The sequence below is a fragment of the Cladophialophora immunda genome (assembly GCF_000835495.1).
Source record: "Cladophialophora immunda strain CBS 83496 unplaced genomic scaffold supercont1.3, whole genome shotgun sequence".
Classification (NCBI taxonomy): domain Eukaryota; kingdom Fungi; phylum Ascomycota; class Eurotiomycetes; order Chaetothyriales; family Herpotrichiellaceae; genus Cladophialophora; species Cladophialophora immunda.
This window is the reverse complement of record NW_015622543.1, coordinates 418424-440410: the sequence shown is the minus strand read 5'-3', so window position 1 is coordinate 440410 and position 21987 is coordinate 418424. Positions and strand designations below refer to the sequence as shown.

The 21987-nt window shown below is 52.3% G+C and overlaps 8 protein-coding genes across 8 annotated transcripts; 3 read left to right on the top strand and 5 right to left on the bottom strand.

Moving 5' to 3' along the window:
• The first annotated feature begins 257 nt into the window (after window positions 1-257).
• PV07_04750 (uncharacterized protein) lies at window positions 258-2831 on the top strand. Its single transcript, XM_016391592.1, has one exon. The coding sequence runs from the start codon at window positions 846-848 to the stop codon at window positions 2517-2519; it is 1674 nt and encodes a 557-aa protein (XP_016249111.1). The 5' UTR covers window positions 258-845; the 3' UTR covers window positions 2520-2831.
• On the bottom strand, window positions 2784-4397 carry PV07_04749 (uncharacterized protein). Its single transcript, XM_016391591.1, has 2 exons — window positions 4048-4397; window positions 2784-3998 (listed from the first exon to the last, which is right to left on the bottom strand). The coding sequence occupies exon 2, from the start codon at window positions 3992-3994 to the stop codon at window positions 2963-2965; it is 1032 nt and encodes a 343-aa protein (XP_016249110.1). The 5' UTR covers window positions 3995-3998; window positions 4048-4397; the 3' UTR covers window positions 2784-2962.
• Window positions 4398-7849: 3452 nt separating this feature from the next.
• On the bottom strand, window positions 7850-9001 carry PV07_04748 (uncharacterized protein; the record flags this gene model as incomplete). The annotated part of the gene is made up of 1 exon (XM_016391590.1): window positions 7850-9001. One exon carries the CDS (start codon window positions 8999-9001, stop codon window positions 8117-8119), a length of 885 nt encoding a protein of 294 aa, XP_016249109.1. The 3' UTR covers window positions 7850-8116.
• A 2252-nt stretch (window positions 9002-11253) lies between these two features.
• Window positions 11254-11754, top strand: PV07_04747 (uncharacterized protein; the record flags this gene model as incomplete). The annotated part of the gene is made up of 1 exon (XM_016391589.1): window positions 11254-11754. The coding sequence occupies one exon, from the start codon at window positions 11254-11256 to the stop codon at window positions 11752-11754; it is 501 nt and encodes a 166-aa protein (XP_016249108.1).
• A 787-nt stretch (window positions 11755-12541) lies between these two features.
• On the bottom strand, window positions 12542-13507 carry PV07_04746 (uncharacterized protein; the record flags this gene model as incomplete). The annotated part of the gene is made up of 1 exon (XM_016391588.1): window positions 12542-13507. One exon carries the CDS (start codon window positions 13505-13507, stop codon window positions 12542-12544), a length of 966 nt encoding a protein of 321 aa, XP_016249107.1.
• A 27-nt stretch (window positions 13508-13534) lies between these two features.
• On the bottom strand, window positions 13535-14129 carry PV07_04745 (uncharacterized protein; the record flags this gene model as incomplete). Its single annotated transcript, XM_016391587.1, has 3 exons — window positions 13535-13649; window positions 13704-13890; window positions 13961-14129. 3 exons carry the CDS (start codon window positions 14127-14129, stop codon window positions 13535-13537), a joined length of 471 nt encoding a protein of 156 aa, XP_016249106.1.
• Window positions 14130-19462: 5333 nt separating this feature from the next.
• On the top strand, window positions 19463-20105 carry PV07_04744 (uncharacterized protein; the record flags this gene model as incomplete). The annotated part of the gene is made up of 1 exon (XM_016391586.1): window positions 19463-20105. The coding sequence occupies exon 1, from the start codon at window positions 19611-19613 to the stop codon at window positions 20103-20105; it is 495 nt and encodes a 164-aa protein (XP_016249105.1). The 5' UTR covers window positions 19463-19610.
• Window positions 20106-20305: 200 nt separating this feature from the next.
• On the bottom strand, window positions 20306-21957 carry PV07_04743 (uncharacterized protein; the record flags this gene model as incomplete). Its single annotated transcript, XM_016391585.1, has 3 exons — window positions 20306-20620; window positions 20681-21801; window positions 21849-21957. The coding sequence occupies 3 exons, from the start codon at window positions 21955-21957 to the stop codon at window positions 20306-20308; spliced, it is 1545 nt and encodes a 514-aa protein (XP_016249104.1).
• Between the last annotated feature and the right edge of the window lie 30 nt (window positions 21958-21987).

Sequence of the window (21987 nt, the reverse complement as noted above, 5' to 3'; positions counted from 1 at the left end):
GAAACTGTCTCTGCAGGACACACGCGCGCTGCTCCCGATGACTCAGTCAGCTTAGTACCAAGCGGTTTCAGAGGACGGAGGGATATTAGTCTCAGTATCGTTTGTCCGTACGATTGCTGACTACCTTCCGCTTACCCTGGTGGAGGAGCGGAATGGCGCAGGGCTGTGCCAAGAGAAACAAGGCTGATGCCAAGCTCGGGGCGGACTTATTCGGATGTATCTCTATCATTCTCACAGACTTGCCTAGGTTAAGTACCCAAGAGCATACGAGGGCGCAGCTCGCTACTTGAGTTTTACCTATCTACACAGGCTTCTCCAGCCCGGAAACAGATGGAGGTCGCAATACCGTTGCGGGGTTGGAGAGACGGAGCTCCTTGACCGAGTCCATGGACCATTGGCCTTATCCTCCTCTGACAACCCCCTTCATTGCCAGGGCCAACCTTGTCTCGCGAGTCATTTCGGAAACCTCGCTTACCTGACTCATCTGTTTCCGTCCAACAACCCTCTTGAATCTCACCTCTGTCCCTGCGTGTTACATTGGTAAGCACGCCTTCGCACACTCACCAATCTCCAGGCGAGAGCAGTGCGGGGAAGTGGAGCAGGATGAATACGCCGGGGCAAGGCTATACCATTGCAACAGTCCCCTTGACCCCGGACGATGGGGATTACTCCGCAAAAGCGTATTTATCCTCGGTTATGAGGCCCTGCTGGATGGTTCAGATAAATTCAGTGCTCCCAGGGTGGTATGGACCTAGCCCCCCACACCCTGCCATTATATGCACTGACCTGGACGTAACTCTTCGAACGTTTCATCCCGGCATTTCTTTGCTGGCAGAACAGGGACAATGGCAACAAGCAATCCGACCACCTCTGAGACGACGGGCGACGCGGGAGTCGATTACGATGCCTTGGTCATTGGCGCTGGGTTTGGCGGCATCCGGATGCTGCACGAGTTGGGCAAACGGGGTCTGTCCGCCAAAGCATTCGAGGCAGGATCCGGGGTCGGCGGCACATGGTACTGGAACAGATACCCGGGGGCCCGAACCGACAGCGAGAGCTGGGTGTACATTATCACCTTTCTCGAAGAGTTGGGCCTGGACTGGGACTGGAAGGAGCGCTTCCCCACCCAGCCAGAGGTGGAAGTCTATCTCAACCGAGTCACAGATCACCTCGGCCTCCGTAAGAAGATCGAGTTCAACACAAAAGTCACCGCGGCACATTGGGATGAGTCGAAGAACGTGTGGAAAGTCACAACGTCCAAAGGCGACACTTACACTTGCACCTTCTTGATCACCGCGACAGGCCCTCTCGCCACCCCACTGAAGCCCCCTTTCCCCGGGCTCGAGTCCTTCAAGGGTGAATGGTACCAGACGGGGCTCTGGCCGAAGCACAAAGTTGACTTTGCGGGCAAACGTGTGGCTGTCGTGGGAACCGGCGCCACTGCCGTCCAGGTCATTCCTATTGTCGCGCACAACGCCAAAACCCTCACTGTCTTCCAACGCACGCCGAACTATGTCCTCCCAGCACGCAACCATCCACTCACCGAGGACCAGCAGGTCGCGCTGAGACGCGAATATGAAGAGGTGGTGAAGCGAGCCAGGGCCCAATCTTTCGGCATGGACTTTGTCGACGCCACGCTCAAGTCCACCGACCTGGCGACGGAGGCCGACGTCCACCGAGTGCTGGACTTCGGCTGGGAAATCGGCGGGTTCCGGTTCATCTTCGAGACGTTTGCTGACATGCTGACCAACCCCAAATGCAATGACATGGCGGCCGAGTTCGTCCGCAACAAGATCCGATCGATCGTCAAGGACAAGGAAACCGCCGAGCTGCTCTGTCCGCACTACACCATCCTGTCGAAGCGGCCTCCTCTCGGCCACTTCTACTACGAGACCTTCAACCGGGACAACGTCGAGCTGGTCGATGTCAAGGACGACCCAATCCAGGAGATCACTCCAACGGGTCTGCGCACCGGCAAGAAGGAGTTTGAGTTTGACATGATCATCTTCGCCGTGGGGTTCGACGCCATCACGGGGACACTCGCGCAGATCGATCTTCGCGGCAGCCAGCACCAGCTGCTGGCGGAGCAATTGGACAAGGACATGGCGACCGCGTACGGCATCACCACCCCGGGCTTCCCGAACCTGTTCATGGTGTCCGGCCCGCAGGCCCCGTTTGCGAACATCCCCGTCATCATCGACAACACCGTGGACTGGATCGGCAAGACCCTCTCCTTCATGCGGTCGAACGGCTACGGCCGCGTGGACACCAAGGAGGACTATGCGAAGACCTGGAGCGAGCAGGTGGACGCCGCCTTCAACGCCACCGTGCTCCCCGAGGGCGCGAAGGAGACTCGCTCGTGGTACATCGGGGCGAACCTCGAGGGCAAGACGGTGAGGCCGCTGTTCTGGTTCGGCGGCGTGGCCCCGTACTTCGCTCACTGCGAGAGGGAAATCACCGAGGGATATCCCGGCTTTGAGTTCTCGTCCCCGGAGCAGGCGGGGCGAGCCAGGCTCTGATGGCACACGCCAAGGAGAAGAAGGCATAGGCGCTCGTCCGAGAATCTCTCCTTGCGCATCATGGCTGTTCTGCCAACACAGAATGCGTCATGCACAGATTAGAATGCGCCTGGGTGGCTTCAAGGACGACGCAAGATGGACTTTGGTGGGAGCGCACACGGCCGTCCAAAGAGTTGGAGGGCACCGACCACGCCACAGAAGATTTACTGGAGTCCTACTGTACGCAGAGAGGGTTTGGAAAGACCTTGGTCAATACCGTAAACCGAAGGGACTTGTGCTTTGTATGTACTTTGCAACGTCAGAGAATTTCCAGTTCAATCAAATAATTGATTTATTCTAGTTTGTAGGTACTTTCCTGCCTATTCCAGACGTCAGCCTTGCGAGTCGCAGGTCGCTTTTTCCGCTCCTGCTGTTCTCTATCAAGCAATCCGAGCTCTGCCTTATCATGTGGGTACCACGACTCCTGCCTTCTCCTGCCAGATGGATTCGCGTGCTTGTTGCACATCTACACCTCGCGTATGCAACACGGTAACCCAGTCTTGGAAAAACATGGATCCACTCTCGAAGAAGCACGGATCGTGGGTCTGTTGCTCGATAAATCGTTCCACGTCTGCGCGGTACACTGCATTGTCGAACAGCCACAGGATCTGCGCAGGTGAAAATTTCAAGAACGATTGAATCAGGTAGAAGTTTTGCAGATCACTGCCCCATCCTTGCATGTGCCTAATCCGAAGTTCCTGGACTGTCGGTTTGTGCAAATCATGATCACAATTACGGGAACTGTGGAAAAGATCGTCGTATGCTTGCGGGGTGGATGAGACGGGACGAAGGTAAGGATACTGCAACGACAGATGAAACTTTTGTGCATCATCGGGTATCCGCGAATACACTTCTCCGTCAGTAGGACAGATGTCCGTGGCGAGCAGCTGCTCGAGCAGACCACGGAAATCCTCTAGCTCAAAGAGTTCGTCGTTCGACCACGTGCGCAGGAGCTGAAGTCGTTCCGCAGTGGCTGTTGCATCGGTGCGAGCGGTGCGATAAGGAAATTGATTGAATGCTTTGGCGTAGCTCCATAGTCGGTAAACTGCGCGACGTAGTCGACGGGCTTCGTAGCGGTCGAGAACTCTTCGGTTGACGCTCTCTGCCTCCAGCCACTTGAAGGCGGGGAATAGGTCCACGTATCGCTGTGCCACACGGGCAACGGCCGTGACTTGCGAGAGCAAGGCAAAAGACAGAGGCGGAGATCGCCGAATATGTAGCATTTGGTTGTTGTTTTGGGTCAGGAGTTGTATAATATCTTCGACTGGACCATCTGTTTCATCTATTGTGCTGAAGAAGAGTGCCAGCTTTTGCGATTTTGGGAGGATTTCGTAGAAATAGCGACAGGTCAGAGACAGGTTGATGATATCTGAGACGGAGGAGAGGGATTCGAAAACGCGGACGAGAAGTTCTGGGGCGAGGTGTTGCATTGCCATGATTCTATGTTCTGTCAACCCAAGCTCTTGAGGACGACGGCAGGATAACGTACAGGTTCTGTGGATGTTGAAATGTATATACGCGGAACAGAGCATAGAAAGAGCAGCTTTGGTGCTGCTGTTACTCCAATAGTCTCAAGACGATGAGACCCCGGCATTGGGGCTATACAGGACAAAGATCAAGTGTGAGTACTCGTTGGAAGGCGAGGTATCAAATCGCCCCAAGCCGCTCTGCCGCGGAGTGCGGCGAGCCTGCGTCGCTTCCATCATGGCTAGGACAGATGGAAGTGCAACGCTTTCCCATTCCGCAGTCGATGGGTGAGGAGGAGAAGGAGAACAACAGAGCGTCAGAGTGAGAGGGTGTTATGTGCAGGACCGGAGTCGAGGTCGAGATGGCGGTCTGGGGCTTGGCGGGTCAAGATGAGTAAAACCTGCTCGGAGCTCACGTGCGACTCACCCCAGCCGTGCCGCTTTTATAACTACTCACCTTTCTCTCACCTACGCACTCACCTCGCTCACCTTCACACTCACCCTTTATCCTAAATATACTCCACCGTATATAGCGCTAGCTAGGACCTAAAATTAGCGGCGCGTCGCCCGTTCCCTCTTTGACGCCTTTTCGACTTTCGACTACTTTCTCGTCCCCCTCCCTCGTTCGGATAGGCAGCGAAGAGCCATTCAAGAAGCGCTCTGGAGTGGAATCGCGAAGTCCAGGTCCGAAGCACGAGACGGAGGCGCAGGAGGCTGGATATCAAGATGACATTAGCTACCAGAATAGCGGCCCGCGTATTCGATTGCGCGTCAGCCGGCCACAAATCACGCTGGCCGAGTGAAGAACTCTACACAAGCGCAGTAGCCTCAAGCTCAAGCTCAAGCTCCAGCTCTGGCTCCGGCTCCGGCTCCGGCTCCAGCTCAGGGTTAGGATCCAGAAGCGGCCGCGCTGGCGAAGAAGAAGAAAATACACGCGATGAAGAAGCGACAGCTGGCATTCGAGATGGAGGAAATGGAAATGGATGGCAAGTAGTAGATCCAAGAGGAAGAAATGGGAGAGATTCGTCAGTCACAGTCCAAACCAAAGATTCTTCAAATCGTGGGTGAGTTAATGAATGCACATGATATCGTTAAACAATATCCATCCATCAGGAGTAGAGTCCCAGGGACAATCAGTGCAGCTGAGTACCTCGGTCGCCTCTTCTTCACGTATGAATCGCCATGCATCGATGGCGAAGACCAACTCCTTACCTGTGTTCAGAAACAAAACATGAAAACCTGAAGGAGCAGGCTGTCAGCTTTTCCGCCATCCTCACGTCTTAGTCATGCGAAGCAGACGTTCGGAAATATCTTCCAGGAATTCCACATGCCACATGCAAAATCGGATTGCTGTCGTACCTTTTCCCGCCACCAGCACATGTCTTCTATGCTTCTATGATGTTTATGGCTAATCCGCCACGTCCCAACAGAATGTCGCGCTTTACATGTGAGTGTTTATCTACGACTGTTCTTAAGGCTGGAAAAGTTTCGGCCATGGACCATCCCATCAACCTAGAACTCAACTCCTTTTGAAAAGCAATTCGATCCCGCAACGATTCATCCGCAATCACTTCGCCATGATCGGAAGCTCCACGTTCGACTATATCTGGGTCAAGTCATGGGTCATCATATTGCATTCAATTGCCCCGGTCTGTGTCGTCTATTGTATGTTGTTAACATGGTGTCTGCCGAAATCCTGGCGACTTCCCATCTTCTTCGAATATTGGGCTGTGGCAGAGACCGTCTTCTATCTGGTTTATCTCTACAAGAGACATCAACTCCAGCGTCCGGCCGTCCATCCTCCTGCTCTATCGAAAGAGGAGCGGCAGAAACTCTTCCGCCTTTGTCAGGAGAGCACGCAGGATGCCATCCGATACCTATCAGGCTGGTTCCTCTATACCCCTCTAACCGCCCTTAAGCGCGAGAATGTCAAAGATTTCTTCCGATGGGCCTTTTTCAACACCGACCTAACTGATACCGCCTACGATGATGAAGTGGAAGAATATGTGCAGAGCTTCGAACGTCGCGCGGGGCTCAATTTCGAGCACGGGCGTGCTGATGTCAAGTGTCTCCGGTTGACCTTGGATAAAGTCGACGCCCTCCATCGAAGTCTAGTCTGGTACTGGGTAAGGCTCCCGCTCCCTCTGTTCTCGAATGACTAGTGTTAATGTCCTTGCTGTGTATCTCCGTCGTCGACGTCCTTACGCATGCCTACCTAGGCTTCCACGACTTCCACCACTACCGTACTTCGATTAGGCAATTATTTTTCGACGTCTTCCCTCCGCGGCCACTATCTCTCCTAACAACCCACCGTTCTCCTACTAAGAATCTAACCTACTGGTATCGCCCTCATACCTCTCGGACGGAGCTGCCGATTCTTTTCCTCCACGGTATCGGAGTCGGCCTATACCCTTATATGGAATTTATGAAGGAATTGAATCAAGGACGTCAGGCTAAGGATGGCGTCATTGGGATCCTTGCCGTTGAGATGCTACCTATCTCGTCTCGAATTACGTCGCCTTTGCCTCGGAAGCAAGAAATGTGTCGACAGCTTCGGATTATCTTACAGCACCATGGGTTTGAGCGGTTCGTCCTAGTGTCACACTCGTCCGTCCACCCTCTCTTCCCATCTAGATCCCTTACTAACCTTACTCCTTAGGTATGGCTCGGTGATCTCCACACATCTTCTGAAGACGCCTGAACTAGCGAGGATGATCGCGTCAGTCGTCCTTGTCGACCCGGTGTCCATCCTCCTTCATCAACCGGATGTTGCCTATAACTTTGTAAGATAATTCCCTCCAAATCGATCCCGTAAGGGTCGACACGGGGTATTAGGCTAATACTAAAACTAGATTGTACGCAAACCCAAGCTCGCCAACGAATGGCTACTGTGGTACTTTGGCTCTAAGGATATGGGAGTGGCGCACACGCTCTCTCGTACGTTCTTTTGGTCCGAGAACATCCTATGGAAGAACGACCTCTTGAGCCATCACGCCACCGTCTTCCTCGTCGGCAAAGACTCAATCATCAACGCCCCCCTCGTTTACGAATACCTGCAATCACCCGGGGGAGGCGAGGGAAGTAGGACCGAGCGCGTTAGCGTCAACGGCGATGTCCTGCCGGAAGACTACGGTTCTGAAAAGTCCATAGTAGAAAAGGACATTTATCGGGGTGACGACAGGCTGAACGTGGTGTGGTGCCCGGACCTCGACCACGGCCAGATATTTGACCTGCCGCCCTGGAGGAAACAGCTGGTGGACGAGACTCTCGCTCGCACGCGAGGTGACTTCGCCGTGCAACTCAAGGGGCGTTAGATTTCTGGCCCCCTAACACCACTACAATCTACACTTGAACTTTTTTGCGTTAATGCGGACAGCTGGAGAAAGGGATCAAAGTCACACAAAGATTAGAACGGATGAATTTCAACTTTAGTACACCACTACTTCAACTTAGACAATCCGATAACGCTGGTGCATTAAGTGTAAACTAGAAACGAATCAGAATTGACACTGAAGGACACCGTCAAGTACCAAGCAAGCAACCTCAGTGACAGGCTTAGTTGCCGAGTTCATTCCCATGCTCGCCGTGGGACATAGGTTGGGCCGTAGAGCGTTGAATCCTCGCAGGTAACCTTGCCACAATGTGCACCCCATACAGGAGTGAACGCCTTCTGCTCGGGAATTTTGTCCCTCGCCCGCCGGGGGAGAGGCCGCCCCCCGGGGGGGGCAGCACCTTGGGGTTTTGTAATCGTGACCTGGGCGCTGAACTTCAGCTTCGCCTTGGTTCTTTGCTGGCACAAAGAGCTGGTTCGACTCCTTTATGAAGCCTGAATTCTTCTGTCCGAACTCGGCGATGTCGCAGCACGCAGCATCGGTGTGGCGCTGGCAAGCATGACCTCTTCCACCTTCAGGCGTGTGTGATCGAAGGGCCATTGCCTATTCTCGGTCCGCCTAACCCTGTCCTGACATCAAATTCCCAGCAGCATGGTAGGTCGCGGAGCAGCATTCCATTCCCTGGGGAGGGGCGCCGATAGGCCATGTCCTTCGGAAGAGGTACATCCACGAGACAACTGTCTGCCCGCGCGCGGCTCTCTTATCTCTGGCGCTGGCCCTTCATTTCATTGTGGTACATTCCCGACCTCTCCACCTCGGCCGCCCAGGCCTTCCATATCAAAGGCGTTGCTCTGTTCGTCGTATCCTTGCAGTCCCTGCACTCCCGATCACTCAAGTAGATGACCTCCAGATCCGTGCTCCCTCGCTGTTCCATGGCGGCCGCTTGGATGAGCCCGTTGCGCCGCACATGGATGGCGCGCCACACGGCGTCGGGAATATTCTCGGCCCAGGTGTCGAAGCCGTGGCCGCGCTCGAAGACGACGGTGTGGGCGGGAACCGCGGTGGAGGAGGGGGAGGAGGGGGAGGAGGAGGCGTCGACGCCGTTGAATGTCTTGGCCACGGCGTCGCCCAGGCGGACGTGATCGATGAGCAGATTCTGCCGATGCGACCACGGTAGCGAGCCGTAGTGTTTCGCGGCGTCAAAGATGGGCGACGAAGGGCCCAGATAGCCAGCATCCCGGTAGCTCGGCTGCATCATGCTCCCCGAGGCATCGCACAGGCCAAACACGACGGCCTCGATGGCGTGCGAATGCACCACGCTCAGGACACCGGGATAGGCGTTATACACGCAGCTGTGGAGGTAATGTTCCGAGCCTTCGGGCACTTTGTCCGCCTCCACGATCTGGCACCCTGTTGTGGGGTGCGACTCCGTGACGGGCGAGCCGTCACGCACCCGCCATTGATTGAGGTCGCGCTTGGAGAATACCAAGATAGCGGGCACGTTGCTGGTGAAGAAGGTCGACGGGTCCGTCGGGTGGCGCACCGAGATGTGCCCGTGCTCGTCGAGGATCTTGTAGCGGTGCAGGATGTGGAAAGCGGTGATGAGGGCCGACAGCGTCGAGTCGAGCATGTTGGCCTCTTCCATGGAAAGACACAGAGGGGACAACCAATATGTATGTTGTTCGTCGTGGCGCGTTCTGTATTCTTGTACCTCCAGCACTTGGGGTCGTGGGCTATTTGCAAAAGTGTTTTAAGGCTGGTGGTATTAATCTTTCCGAATTAACCAGGGCCGATCCCATGCATTTCTTTAATACCAAACTCGACCTCGTGCACCATGACCTCATCTCGTGGGGTGCTTTGCAGAGAGATCTCACGCGAGAAAACACGGCGCGGCTTGTTCATCGGCCCCAAATCAAGTAATACATGGGTTGTGGGATCCCCTGGGTCATGGTTGTCGTGCTCGCGGATGTTGCGCCGAGCGACGTAGTGTGATTTGGCCTTGAGAGGTCTTTCGGGTGGTGTGCTGTGAGGCCATTAGGAAGAGGTTCAGCCCCCCCTTGCGGTGGTGCCTGGATATCCTTTCCAGCAATCAAGAGTGTTTCTGTCGTTGAATGCTTCCAGGTTCTCACCAGTTGGGAGATCATTTTTCTGGACTAAGGCGACATCCATGTCGAGATTGATAAGGAAAGGCGCGCGTGCGCCTCTTGAAGGCTCCTCCTTCAATATTTCATCAATATCAGCATGCGCGAGAGAAGAGCTGCCTCCAATCTTCTTTCCTTTCTGCCTACATGCTTCGCCTGTGGGAGGCCTTCGTCGATCCCACTCGCACTCTCTGACATAAAACTGTTTATGCCCATGGATAGCGGATTTTCCTGTTTATCCTAACGGGGACATGCCTGAATAGTTGTTGTGAAGAGAGCGAAGGTGTACCACACTGTGCAGGGCTTACGTCAGACGACCGGTCGACTCAAGATACCGTATCGGCTTTTTGGTCTTTTGCTGCTGGGTATCTTTTACCCCTCTCGCGCCCGGGGAGGCTGCTGGTGGTACAACTAAAGAATTAATCGGCTGACGACAAACTTAGATGGTTTCTGTCCACTTTTTCGTCAAGGCCACAACAAGATGATCGCCTCTGACTTGTGCTGGGGTCATTATTCGATTCCGCTGCCGCTTAGCGGAGTACATGGGCAAAGAGCAAATCTCGGCTGGATAGAGATTCCGGGACCAGGAATTAAAGTTTTCGGCAGGACTGTATGTTTCTGCAAACTGCCTCGAGTACGTCGATCGCGGCGACAGACTTCTTCACCGCGATTTGTGATTGGTGGCTTGCCATTGCGGTTATGACGGCGAGACAAGAATCGACCGCGGTACTCGGTGCATGCCGGGCGCAGAAGCTGTGCCGGATGCAACTCGTTCCTCAGCGTAATTACTTCGACATACAGGGAATCGACGAGGGAGGCGGAGCGAGAGATCAAGAGTGAGAGTTGAATCAAATATCAGGGTCATATTGTAGAGATGTAGTCGTAGGACTTCGTCGATGATGGACACGAAAATAGCGGCTTCAAAGGCCTTGTCGACACTGGGTGGCCAAGTCGTTATCTACGGCTAAGGATCCATCACGTTAGAACAGTGATCGTGCTTCGGAGAAAGGTCCCGCAAGGGCAGAACAGTGAGGATAGAAACGTCACGGGAGAGTTGGATGCCCACATGCCTGTGAGTTTGGGCTCCCCCCGGGCTCCCCCCTTCCCCCAACCTCAAAAAGGGGTAGGGAACCCGTGGCTCGCGCCTGGATAGGGTTTTCCCTCCTTAGTGTGTTCGGCGATCAAATGATCTGGTGAGAAGCAGCTGCACCTACTCAAGAGCTCGATTGGCAATCATTCGCCGTGACGACATCATAAGGGGGAGGGTGCGTCTAGACGGCCGGCTAGTTTGCATTTGACACATTGAAATGCGCGTTTTCTGAAGGGGCGAAAGCCAATTCGTGGGGCTTCACGACCACCTGGGAAAAAATCTCCGGACTATCGACCACCTTCTCAGAGAATTGGAGGCGGGCATAGTAAGGACTTGGGTTGAGTGGAATGGGCGGTGTCTAGCGGTAGGCCATCGTTCGAAGCCACCTGAGCTTCGCACTTCTCCGACATCATGAGGATAGACGTGGCCCAAGGCATGTATGTGATAAGAGAGTCACGACTGTTGGTACAGCATTCGGCTCTGTTGTGTTCCCCGCCTCATAAAAAGATGATGTCGCTGGAGGTTACCCATTATTTAATCCCTTTCAATTGTCCACCTGGAGCGACGTAGGGCAGATGAAGACATTGGCTCACCTTAGGCTCTAATCAAACTCCTCGCCCCTCCCCGCTCTACACACTTTAGAGGTATATAACAAGAGTCCCACATATGGATGAAAAGTCCAAAACGCCCAAGGAAAAGCTCCTGTTGCTCGCCGCAGAACAAGGCCATTCGTTCATAATTTTCCGCTTGCTTCAAAGATCTGAGGTCAACATAAACTTCAAAAACGACTATGGGCAGACCGCTCTCTCGCTGGCAGCAGAACATGGACAGACGGAGGTGATTCAGCAGTTGTTCACTCGCCCGGACCTGGACGTTAACAACCAAGACTTGGACGGTCAGACGGCCCTAGGGTGGGCAGTGTTCAATGATCGACCATCTGCTGTGGCTGCACTGTTGGCCAATCCTCTGGTTCGTGTTGACGTCCCCGATGTAGAAGGCATGACACCTTTGTCCTGGGCTATCGTCGAGCAAAGGGACGCAATTCTTGAGCTCCTTCTAGACAGGCTAGGGATGCCTTCTGACAGAATAACCCGGATGACCCTGTTCTTGGGTGGGGGAAGACGAGGAAACACACCGAAACTGGCGCTGGAGACTCACGAAGTTTGAAAGCGGCGTGACCAAATTCAACGCCTTTGAGGCATACAGGGGCGCTGGCGACCTGGTGGATGCTCTGAGAATGGTTGGCGCTACACTTCTACCAACGTGGATGGAGACTACAGTACTTCAGGTGTCCAGGTCGTGTTCATTATCAGCATCATGACTGGGGAAGTAAGACAGAGCAGACGTCAGCCTGAATGCGTTCAATACAATCCTGGGGTTGAACGTCTGGGTGGATATTCGTGTGTACCGCACAAGAGGAGGGGGTTGGGGGGGGGGGGGGGGGGAAGGGGGGACGAGGGGCTGGAGAAGAAGTGCGTCTCCGTCAATTTAGAGCTTCATGACTGGTTCGGCAAGGGATTATTGCCAACAGGTGGCAAAGCGGGAATGGATGATAGCGTTTGCGAGATACGGCATGAGAATTGGTATTGCTCTCGTCCTAGTCTTTAATGCAACACATTCAGTACAGCAACTCTTTGTCTGTCCTTGATAGAGCCATGCTGCATATAACCATTTTCCAATAGTGAATCCGGAGTATGATGGAAACCTTGACCATGGAAACAGGTAGCGTAAGGCAGTAAAGGAAGTATCGAGGGGACTATGCCTGCCTCCCTTTCGGAAGAGGGTAGGAGCACTGTGGAGACTTGTGATTCCAGAAGCCTTCCCGACCCCATTCGATTTGTGAATACCGTGCATGTCTCCGCAGGATCTCGACGATGCGGTATTTGAAAAGATGAACGGCGAACTACATTACTCCATGCTTCGGGAAAAGACGTGGTCAATTTCTTGGTGCCCTTCAAGAGACAAGTGCCCTTGAGAAGGATAATTCACTCTCAATCGTCCATCCGATCGGCTGTGGCGCTTCTTCCGGAATGTCGGCGAAACTGAGGTCTTCATATTTGCAGGAAATCTCGGATAGCAGCAGTCGAAAAATCCTCCACGCATGGAACGCAGACAGTGAGTCTTCCGTCATGCACCATAGGTATGCCATTGCTTTGCGAATGTTTGGCAGAGGGTCTATGTGCTCATCGGTAAAATGCTGATGGTCGAGGCACAACTCCAGCAGCAACACAGTCGCTGCTGGTGCTACATAATGAAGTAGCGTCCAGAAGGGGAGTAGCTGATATGCTGCATGCGCGCTGGGATTGTCCGCCATGACGCCAAGCAGCGAGATGGCGGCATAAACGCAGGCACGCGCGGACTCGCGATTGAATTCCCGAGACTGTGAGGACTCGTTCTCAAAGATCACCTCGCAAAGACACGGTCGGTATAGAATCATCTGTATGCTGTAATAGTACATGGACAATTCGACCTTGACCCGTGGATCGGTCTTCATAGGTACCTGATTATGGATGGCCAGGTCTTCTGGGAGGTTATCGGCCCATGAACTCAGCTCTCTCTGGAGTTCGCGGATCTTGCGTTGCGGAGTCGCCCAGGAATCTTCTAATGTCCCAGAGTATAGCTGCGCCGCAATCCGATCGCTAATACGGCAGAGCAACACTCGATGATGGAAGTAGGATGGCGATATACCGCGGCCTATACAGGCAATGCTCTTCCGATCCATCGCCCCCATACTTCGGGATAAGTCGCGGCTCGTATTCAAGAAGTGAAGCCAAAGGCTTCGAGATTGCTCCGCGGCGACGAGCTCGTCATGGCGGAAGAGACTTTCACTAGCTTCATTTTCCAATCCCTGGTACAGATGAGTTGGCGCCGTTATATCAGAGAAACATATCGCCTTTGGTCGACCAGTGATCTTAGCCATCAGAGCCTCCAGGCTATAAAGTGAATGCTATATTCCAGCACGTCGTTGTCTATCTGTTTCATCAATGCTCGGGTCGGACGCTCTCAGGTGCAGTCTGAGAGCGGTGGCGTGACGAACGACATGGCCCGAAATATTCCATGCTCTGTTTCCAAAACTTCAGCAAGAAAGTGAGAGGACAATTTCCGTGACAACCTACCTCGTAATGGACCCGTTCATAAGCAGATAAAATGCGAGGAGCCCAATTTCTTCAACCCGAGCAATGTCCGGATGGTCAAACAAGATCCTGTGGTCCAACCCGAGAGCTCGGGCTCTCGCAAAGTACAGAAGATGGCTCTCTGGTCCGCTAGAATAGTTCGGTTTCGTGATTTGCAGCCACTTGGCCCCTACCGCCCAGACAAAGATTAGCCACGGCCAACCATCGCCGCTCAGATTGGGATGGTATGGCCGTCGCACTCGGAGAGTTGATCATGGTGTGGAGGTACTTCTCGCGATTGACAAATTCGAAGGCACCTTGGATGGAATGAAAACATGCCTCTGCCAAGATTACAGCTGCCTCAAACGACGGTCGATCATACGGGTCCACATGGTCCTCGTCAATTTCCAGTAAGTTGATGTCGTCCATGAAGTAATTGAAGGCTTTGGATTTAACCTCGACATGCGCACAGCCCCTCGTATCGTGCCTCCCGGCACATGGAGGTATTCATAGGCTCGTTGGAGCCAGGACACTTCAGACGTTTTGCCGATGAAGCCTGAGGCACCCACGCCATGGTTCAAGTCCACCACGCGATGCAGATCGCCGTGTTTTCCGGAAAAGCCAGCACTTGAAGCTGCGGTGATTGCGCCCGACGCCGCGACTGAAAGGTTAGCGGTCTCGGCCCATGGATCCTGAGGTGTATTACCCTGCTTGGACGAAGCAACCAGACTCTGGGATCGGCTCCTTGAATGTTGGCCACACTCTTCTCCCTATTGCGATGAGAACTAGAACGATATTAGAAATCATGCGCGTGTTTCGCGGCGGTCAAACTACCGTTGTCAGTAATCTCTCGCATCCTGATGCGTGGCTCCGTGGGCTGAGGCGTTCTGAACTACAGAACGAAGTGCATTTATGAGTTTCTGATTCTCACTTTCCAAGGTTCTGACGCGGTCTTGACTCTCGACAAGGTCTCTTTTCAAAGTCAGCACCTCGTGCGCCGGCGACAATCATCGGCTTTGACCCACTTTTTGTTGCGCTCTCGTTTGCGATCTCCGTATCTACACACAGCGTCATCCTTGGTGCATCTCGTACAGCGACCACCCACTGAGCATTTGGCTCGCATGACCCTGCATCGGTCGCATGCGTGTGATGTGCGACTTCTGCTGGAACCCAACGACGAGGGCTGGTGGCTAAGGTGAAGATGTGTCGATCTCGTCGCGGGAGGACTGGGACGTGGGGAACTGAACGACATCTTGACTGTGCGCGTTGTTTGTGTTCGGCTTGGGGACGCAGGATCTGATCGGTGATGGGTTTCCCATAGCACCTAACACGTTGTATGGGTCGAGTTGGTGGAATGTAGTTTCGGGATGCGGACATTGGAGAAATGGATGACGGATCTCAAATACTGCCCTTCAAACAGTAAGGGAAAAGCTCCAGGGACATAATCGCAGGCAGGGTCGTACGAAAAGAGAGCCTACAATCCTCTGTACACGCAGCTAGATCGAAAACATTCACCGTAGTATGCGATTAGTGAAGGGTACTGAAGAGAGGAAGAAGCATACATTTTCTGCGTGTTATGGGCCACCGGACTTGGTAATTTTATATAATCAACGGGTATATGGAGCATTCAGTGTCTAAGCTATCAGTTTCCCACCCTCCCGTGGGCTATCTTCGTCAGTGTGCTGGATTGGCAGGCATGTCCAGGGCGTTTCTCTGCATAGGGATGCACATTACATCTAGAGCGTTGTTGATGAGTCGCACGAGGGCTTAAAGTATCAAAAAGTTTCAGAATTATAAGCCAGTTCGTGAGGAGCTGATTTTCGGACACCCGGCCATACTAGAAGCGGCTTTTGAATTGGCTCAAGTAAGTAAAAGCGTTATATCTGCCTCCACGCTTGATGAAGGAGGCAAATGTGTAAACAGTGAAATCGGCGGCATGATTGAAACGAAGGATATGTTGTGATGACTAAAAACTTGGATGAGAAAGGAAAGGAAGGTTGGAGAAGAGATCTCTATGTACTTTTTGGTCTTCCTCTCCGTTTTACGCCAAGGGAGCCAAGAATCATTGCTTATTGTGATTGGTGGTTATATCATCGCTAGTTATAGTCGTGGATTCCCGGGAACACTACGAAGACGTTTGTGGCTTCGACCTCTTTAAGGATAGCCACGAGTGAGTGGATGCGCCATCAGCAGCCAAAGACCGACTTTTGGTCAATGCAGTTTGTTAGTTCTCTTTGCTCTGAAAAGATAACCTGATAGGTGGGACGAGCCTCTAACGCCGGTTTTGCAGAAACGGCTTTCGATAGTCTCTCTTCCTCGAGCAACACCTTCTATTTGCGACTATCGAGAACAACCTAAAACCACACTTAGCATGGGATTCCACTTTAGATAATGAGTGTAGACGCTTTGTCCTCTTTAGTCACTACGTTATTATTTGTTCGGTACCTTACTTTATTCTTTCGAGAATCATACGTTTACGGATCGATTTTACCGGCGCTACGTAACTTTGTCAGAGCTGCTTCCTATATTGCCTAAGTAGTTAGGCCCCTCAATCACAGATAAAGATTCTCATGAAAAGTTTTCACAAGAGTGAAACTTCACATATCGCCAGACCCGACTAATGTCGCAGGTGAACCGTGGTATGGTCATTCAGAAAGATCCCTTACCGGTAGTTATTGCAAACCAATCACCTAGGAGCGTCACTCTTCAGATTGAACGCAATAAACACTCTCCTTGGGCGCCGGAGCTTGTACAATTACATCACTTTCCTAAAGAGGCATGACGGCCAGACCTTTTTCCGACGGCTCTACAGCAACGATATATTGTGGTATGGGTGTGAATCTATTCAATATTTCAACATTGCCTTTTTTTCATGTATATACCTGGTGACGTGACACCTGCAAGTACTAATATATGTCGTCCAACGAAGCAATGCCATGGTCCTTGACAACGCAATCCCAGAACTCGGCCTTTGAGAGTGGCATCTCTCCGACCAATACTCCCTCGAAAACCTCACCCGGATTTGGCTTCTTGGATCTTCATTCGTTGGGGGGTCAGAAAGTCGGACGAGTTCAAGGACCTGACGAAAATCGCGATCTTGGAGACCGAGTGTGGGCTTGAAAGCCGGGATGGGCGAGTTTTACTTTGGATTAAGGGTAAGTCCGTTGTCACGAAATAGACTGAATACACTGGGATACTGTCCAGATAAAATTCAGTCTCGTCGGCAGGACATCTTGACCGAATTCCTGGGCATGCTTTCGGGACTCCTTGAACTCTGTGAAGGGTTCTCAACGCCGATACAACCGACATCCAGATTGTGATGCTCTGACGTTGGGAAAGCTTGTTAAAGGATTAAGAAAAGCTGGATTTTAACCGTTTCCTGAGCCTTTATCCTTACACAGATCCATTCAAGACCAAGCCAGAATAAGGGAGGAAAGGCGAGGGACTAAGTGGAAAAACAAGTTAAGGGGCCTCGACGGGGCACGGCGGAGCAACTCAAACGTCGAAGGCCTCGATATTTCATTCTGTCATCGCACCTCCAAAACTGGGAGAGTGTCTAACCCGAGGGGACGGAATCCCAGCATCCACCGCGAATGCTGTCCACGGTTAATCGCCCCAGCGAACTCAGAAAATTGCATCCACAAAGACCGTTAGCTTCCATGCGCTCAAAACCCCCACCGGGATTGTGGTTAGCGTCCGACATACAATAGCTGACTTCTGCCCGGACTGCCCACATTATTTGGGTCCACTAGCCGAAAGTTTGGCTACATTTATAATCCTACAGCCGATGCGGTCGATAAATATACACGAACTCATTATTCCTTGATCAGGAACTTTTGAAGCATACATGCCGATCAAGAGCAAAGGCTAATCCTATCATTTGCATCATGTGATAACAGTGACAAGTAAGATATCGGACGGCATATAATAAAACCTTCCTACCACCTCTTCGGCCGAGGGCAGCGGCAACACCCGAACTTCCACAATACCGAAGTCCACTGGGAATGGTAGCGTAGGACGAGCCGGGATTTTTTTTAAACCTGTGCGTAGGCTCGCTTTCATATCATTCCGATAGCGTCCACACCTTTCGGCTTCTACTAGCCACGACAACCAGTGCTTTGAATCACAACGGTTTATCGTTACTCTCGCAATCTCGAGCCTCCTTTTCCGAGAGGTAGACGATCTCCAAGTCTGTCGAGTCTCGTTGATTCATGGCAGTCGTCTGAAGGTCGAAAATTGGAGGAGAGGTGCGGAGAAAGCCGGCCATCAGATAGCTGGGTTGCAGCATGCTCTTCCAACTGTTGCACAGGCCGTAAACAATCGCGCTTTGGCAGCGTGAATGAATAACACTTTGTACTCCTGGATATATATTGTAAACGGAGCTACGGGCGTAATGTTCGGACCATTGAGGGATTTCTTCGACCTGGCCGCATCCGTCATAACACTTCGCCACAGGAGAGCCGTCCGTGACGTGCCATTGGCTCAGATCGCTCTTCGAAGAGACGAGGATGGCCGGAGTGTTGCTGATGAAGAGTTTGGAAGGCTCCCGTGGATTGCGGACGGAAATTTGGCCATGTTCATCAAGTACCTCGTGGCTGTGAAGGATATGATATGCTGTTATAAGATCCGACAGGAGTCGTTCATGTTGTCCTCCATCCAGGCCAGATCCTGGGTGGGCAAGAAAGAGAGCCCCTGTTTTTTGGTTGCGCCAAGGTAAACACAATTCCGACGAAAAAGATTGGAGCGTTTGGTGGTCGTATTCTACTATCGCGATATCTGACATTGACGGGTCGTCTGGATGCGGTGTTCTTCTCAGGGCTGCCTTGGGCGGATACGGTTCAGAAAGGGTCTGGGCAGTATGAGTTCGTCGCATTGAGCGCACTTCTAGGTCATGTCACCACTGAGGATTGCACAACCCAGGCGCTTTGGTTATGACGAGCGAATAGCATCATTTCTACACAGGCACTGGCGTCGTAAAGATCTGTAAATTCCTCCAGGCTGAATGATTGACTGGGGGTCAAGGTATGGTGGTACCGTGTCTCAGCGTGCTTTAGCGAAGTCTCCTAATCCTGTTAATAGAGCTCGAAGATTGTATTCGGGATAAAAGCCCATGTGCTCTCGCTGCAGTGAGTTTAGTGTCATCATCGCTACAACGCAAGGCATCAACCTAACAAACTTTTAAAACTCTTGGGACCGGAATATCTCTCCGGCCGAAACTATTGAAGTTTGCCTTGCCATGCGCCGAGCGGAAGAATGATGATGACAGCGCAACTCAGAAGCGGCAGTCCATTTTGTGTCCTTGATGAAGAGAGGCCGGAGCCTGCTCTTCGACGCGGTTGATACGTGCCGGTTCTGCGTGTTCTACCACATGCGTGCACATGCCAGTGCCCATTGACCCCCCTTGTCTGGAGGCTGAAGCCACGGCAGCGAATTAGACGAAGCATGACATCGCCTATGCGGGGCTAACAGCGGTCCCACCTCAACGGTTTAAAAAGGGAAGAGGCGGCAGATTTCTCCGTGGATTCCTGATCGACGAAAACACCGCCAATGCGCAGCAGGGGGCCCGGGGGGGGGGGGGGGGGGGGGACGAGAGCAACACGTCGTTATCCTGGTGCCTAGCCTGCCGGAATATACCTCACTCCATGGGGAGGATTCGTCAGGGCGACAAAAGTGCCCAGACGCGGGCCCCTAGTGACCGCTTGAAAGTTGACTCCAACCCATTATCCGATTCAGCAATCCTTCCTGCACACCCAGGCCACAGTAAAAGGACAAGAATTGACGTCACTCGTACCATCAAGTACGTCTGCAACAATCTAACAATCTTGCAATCTAGTCATCGCCTGTTGTTTCATCCATGGACGAGATCACATCCAGAAACTAGTATACTCCCACGACGAGTTGGTCCTCACCATGTCGCAACATGATGCCTTCGAGAACCCAATCCCAATTACCACCTTTCGCCCAATTCGTGCTCGTTCTTGCAGTCCAGTGTCTCCTTTCAATAAGCTTCTTCAAAGCTGCTACGCGGAGGGCATCAGCAAAGCATCTGATACCGACACCCCAGGAATACAGAGCCATCCTTCTGTGCTGCCGTCCCCCTTCCATCGTCGTCTTTCGACCCTTTCTCGAGACGAATACCAAGTCGAGAGTCTCGCCCCCGAGGCCTTTGCGAATGCGCCAGTGTTTGACGATTCGCCAGAGACAACGCTGGCTGAGGGCAACAAAAGGCAGATCACTGAAATCGAGGCCTCGCAGAAGCAGGAAGACGGCGTCCGGATGACTGCCCATTCGGACCGCCGTGCTCGTGAGAAGATCATTAGGTGTGATTGGGAACGTGACCATGCTGAAGAGTTGCGCAAGAAATCACACTGCGAGATGATAGCTCTGTCGAGCTCCGACTTATGACTCGGAAGTTCGGCACGTGAACCTTGTCATCCTTATATCACCCCTCTATATTACATATATATATAGATAGACTCTCTTGTGCAAGATGTAGGAGGATAGACTCTTCAATGAAATTCGTTTGCTATCCTCAAAGACACACTCGGTCCAACACAGTCTTTCAGCCATCCTTTACATGAGGACTTCTCTGTGGCTTATTCCTCTCAGATGTCGACACAACGCTCTGAAAACCAGCCTCCTTGCTGAAACGACGCCTCTTCGTACAGGCCCCTCTTGCGTGAGTCCGCATTGAAAGCACCTGAAAGTATGAGTGCCAATCTCTTAAAATCAACCGGTTTAAGTAGCCAGCCATCGAAACCCGATGCTGCGAAGGATTGTCGTTGCTCCTTCCGTAGAGTCGCTGAGATGGCAAAGATCGGTATTCTGCCGTATTCATCCGTGGAGTGCGGGATATCTGTCGTGGTCTTCTCTAGCGACCTGATCATCTGAGTGGCCTGCCAGCCATTAACAAATGGCATCTAGACTGTCAGCATGTCCGAAATGGTAAACGACGTCTCGAGGATGGGAGAAAGACGCACTTCAAGGTCCATTAGGATAAAGTCGATATCACTTTGATGGACCTTCAATAAATCAAAGCATTCTTGACCATCCCAGCTAACTCTGACATCGTGTCCCATTTTCCCCAGTCTCCGTTGAAGGATTTGGAGGTTGATGGAGTTGTCGTCGGCAACCAGCACTGTCAGATGACGATCGCCAAGATCTTGCATTTCATCGTTCGATGGACGGGAGTATGTTTCTGAAGGTGAAGCGATTATGCTTTGTTGTCTAGGATATGTCCCGTTCCGACTCGTAAAATAAGCTTGCGACCTTGCCGACTCCTCAGCTTCGCGATTAGCCCCCAACTTGGGGCGCACGGGAAGTGACTGACGCTGAGCAGATTCTGATGATTGGGCCTGAAGATTGAGACTGGACTGAAATGGATGTGCAGCCTCAGGGCAAAGCTTAAAAGGTAAGTCCAGGGTGACTGTTGAGCCTTTCCCTTTGGTAGACTTCAGTCGGATCTGCCCATTCCTGGTTTTCACAAACCGTGCGACTAGCGCGAGACCCAGTCCCAACTTCAAAGATTTCACACCGTCGCGTGGAATACGGGGCTTTACCTCTAGGGGTGATTCCTCCTCCTGGAAGTCTTCACCGCGTACCTCTTCAAGGTCCATGAACAGGTCATCAAGCTCGTTATCTGACATGCCAACTCCGGTATCCTGGATTATAATCTGAGCTAGACAGTCCGTTTCTGTTTCAAAGACCTGACCCAACTGGATGGTGACGCCGCCACTGTAGGTATATTGTATTGCGTTAGAGACTAAGCTCAACATGGCTTGCTGAAGGCGTAGTAGATCACCTTGCACGAAATGTGGAAATTCGGGATGTATGAAGACTTCGAAAGCTAGGGACTTTCGCGCCGCATGCTGCCTGAGTTGCTCCAAGGTTTGCTGTAGCCCCAATCTGATGTCAAAAGCTTCTTGAAGAGGTGGTATCGGTCCGTCTCTACTTCCAGTAAGATGCAGAAGGTCATCGATAAAGTAGATTAGAGATTTCGAGGCCGTGTGTGACATAGACAGAATTTCCTTTGTCGGCTTGTCCAACGGTCTCTCCGAAGCCATTTCAAGATAGTTGACCAAAATGTTCAGTAGGGTACGGACTGCGCGTTCAGTTATACGTTGGTGCAGATGCGTGGATGTGGCTTACCTTCGTGAGAAGCATTGAGCATGAGCAGCCGCTTCATTCGAGTATCTTGGAGAGCTGCTTCTTTCTCTCGCCAAACTCTGATGAAATTTCCATACACGAGCCTCGCCATGGCGGCGGTATCAACTTCGGAACGGTACTC

Coding starts and splice junctions, on each gene's coding strand:
- PV07_04750 (XM_016391592.1), top strand. CDS start 846: ATGGCAACAAGCAATCCGACCACCTCTGAGACGACGGGCGACGCGGGA.
- PV07_04749 (XM_016391591.1), bottom strand. CDS start 3,994: ATGGCAATGCAACACCTCGCCCCAGAACTTCTCGTCCGCGTTTTCGAA.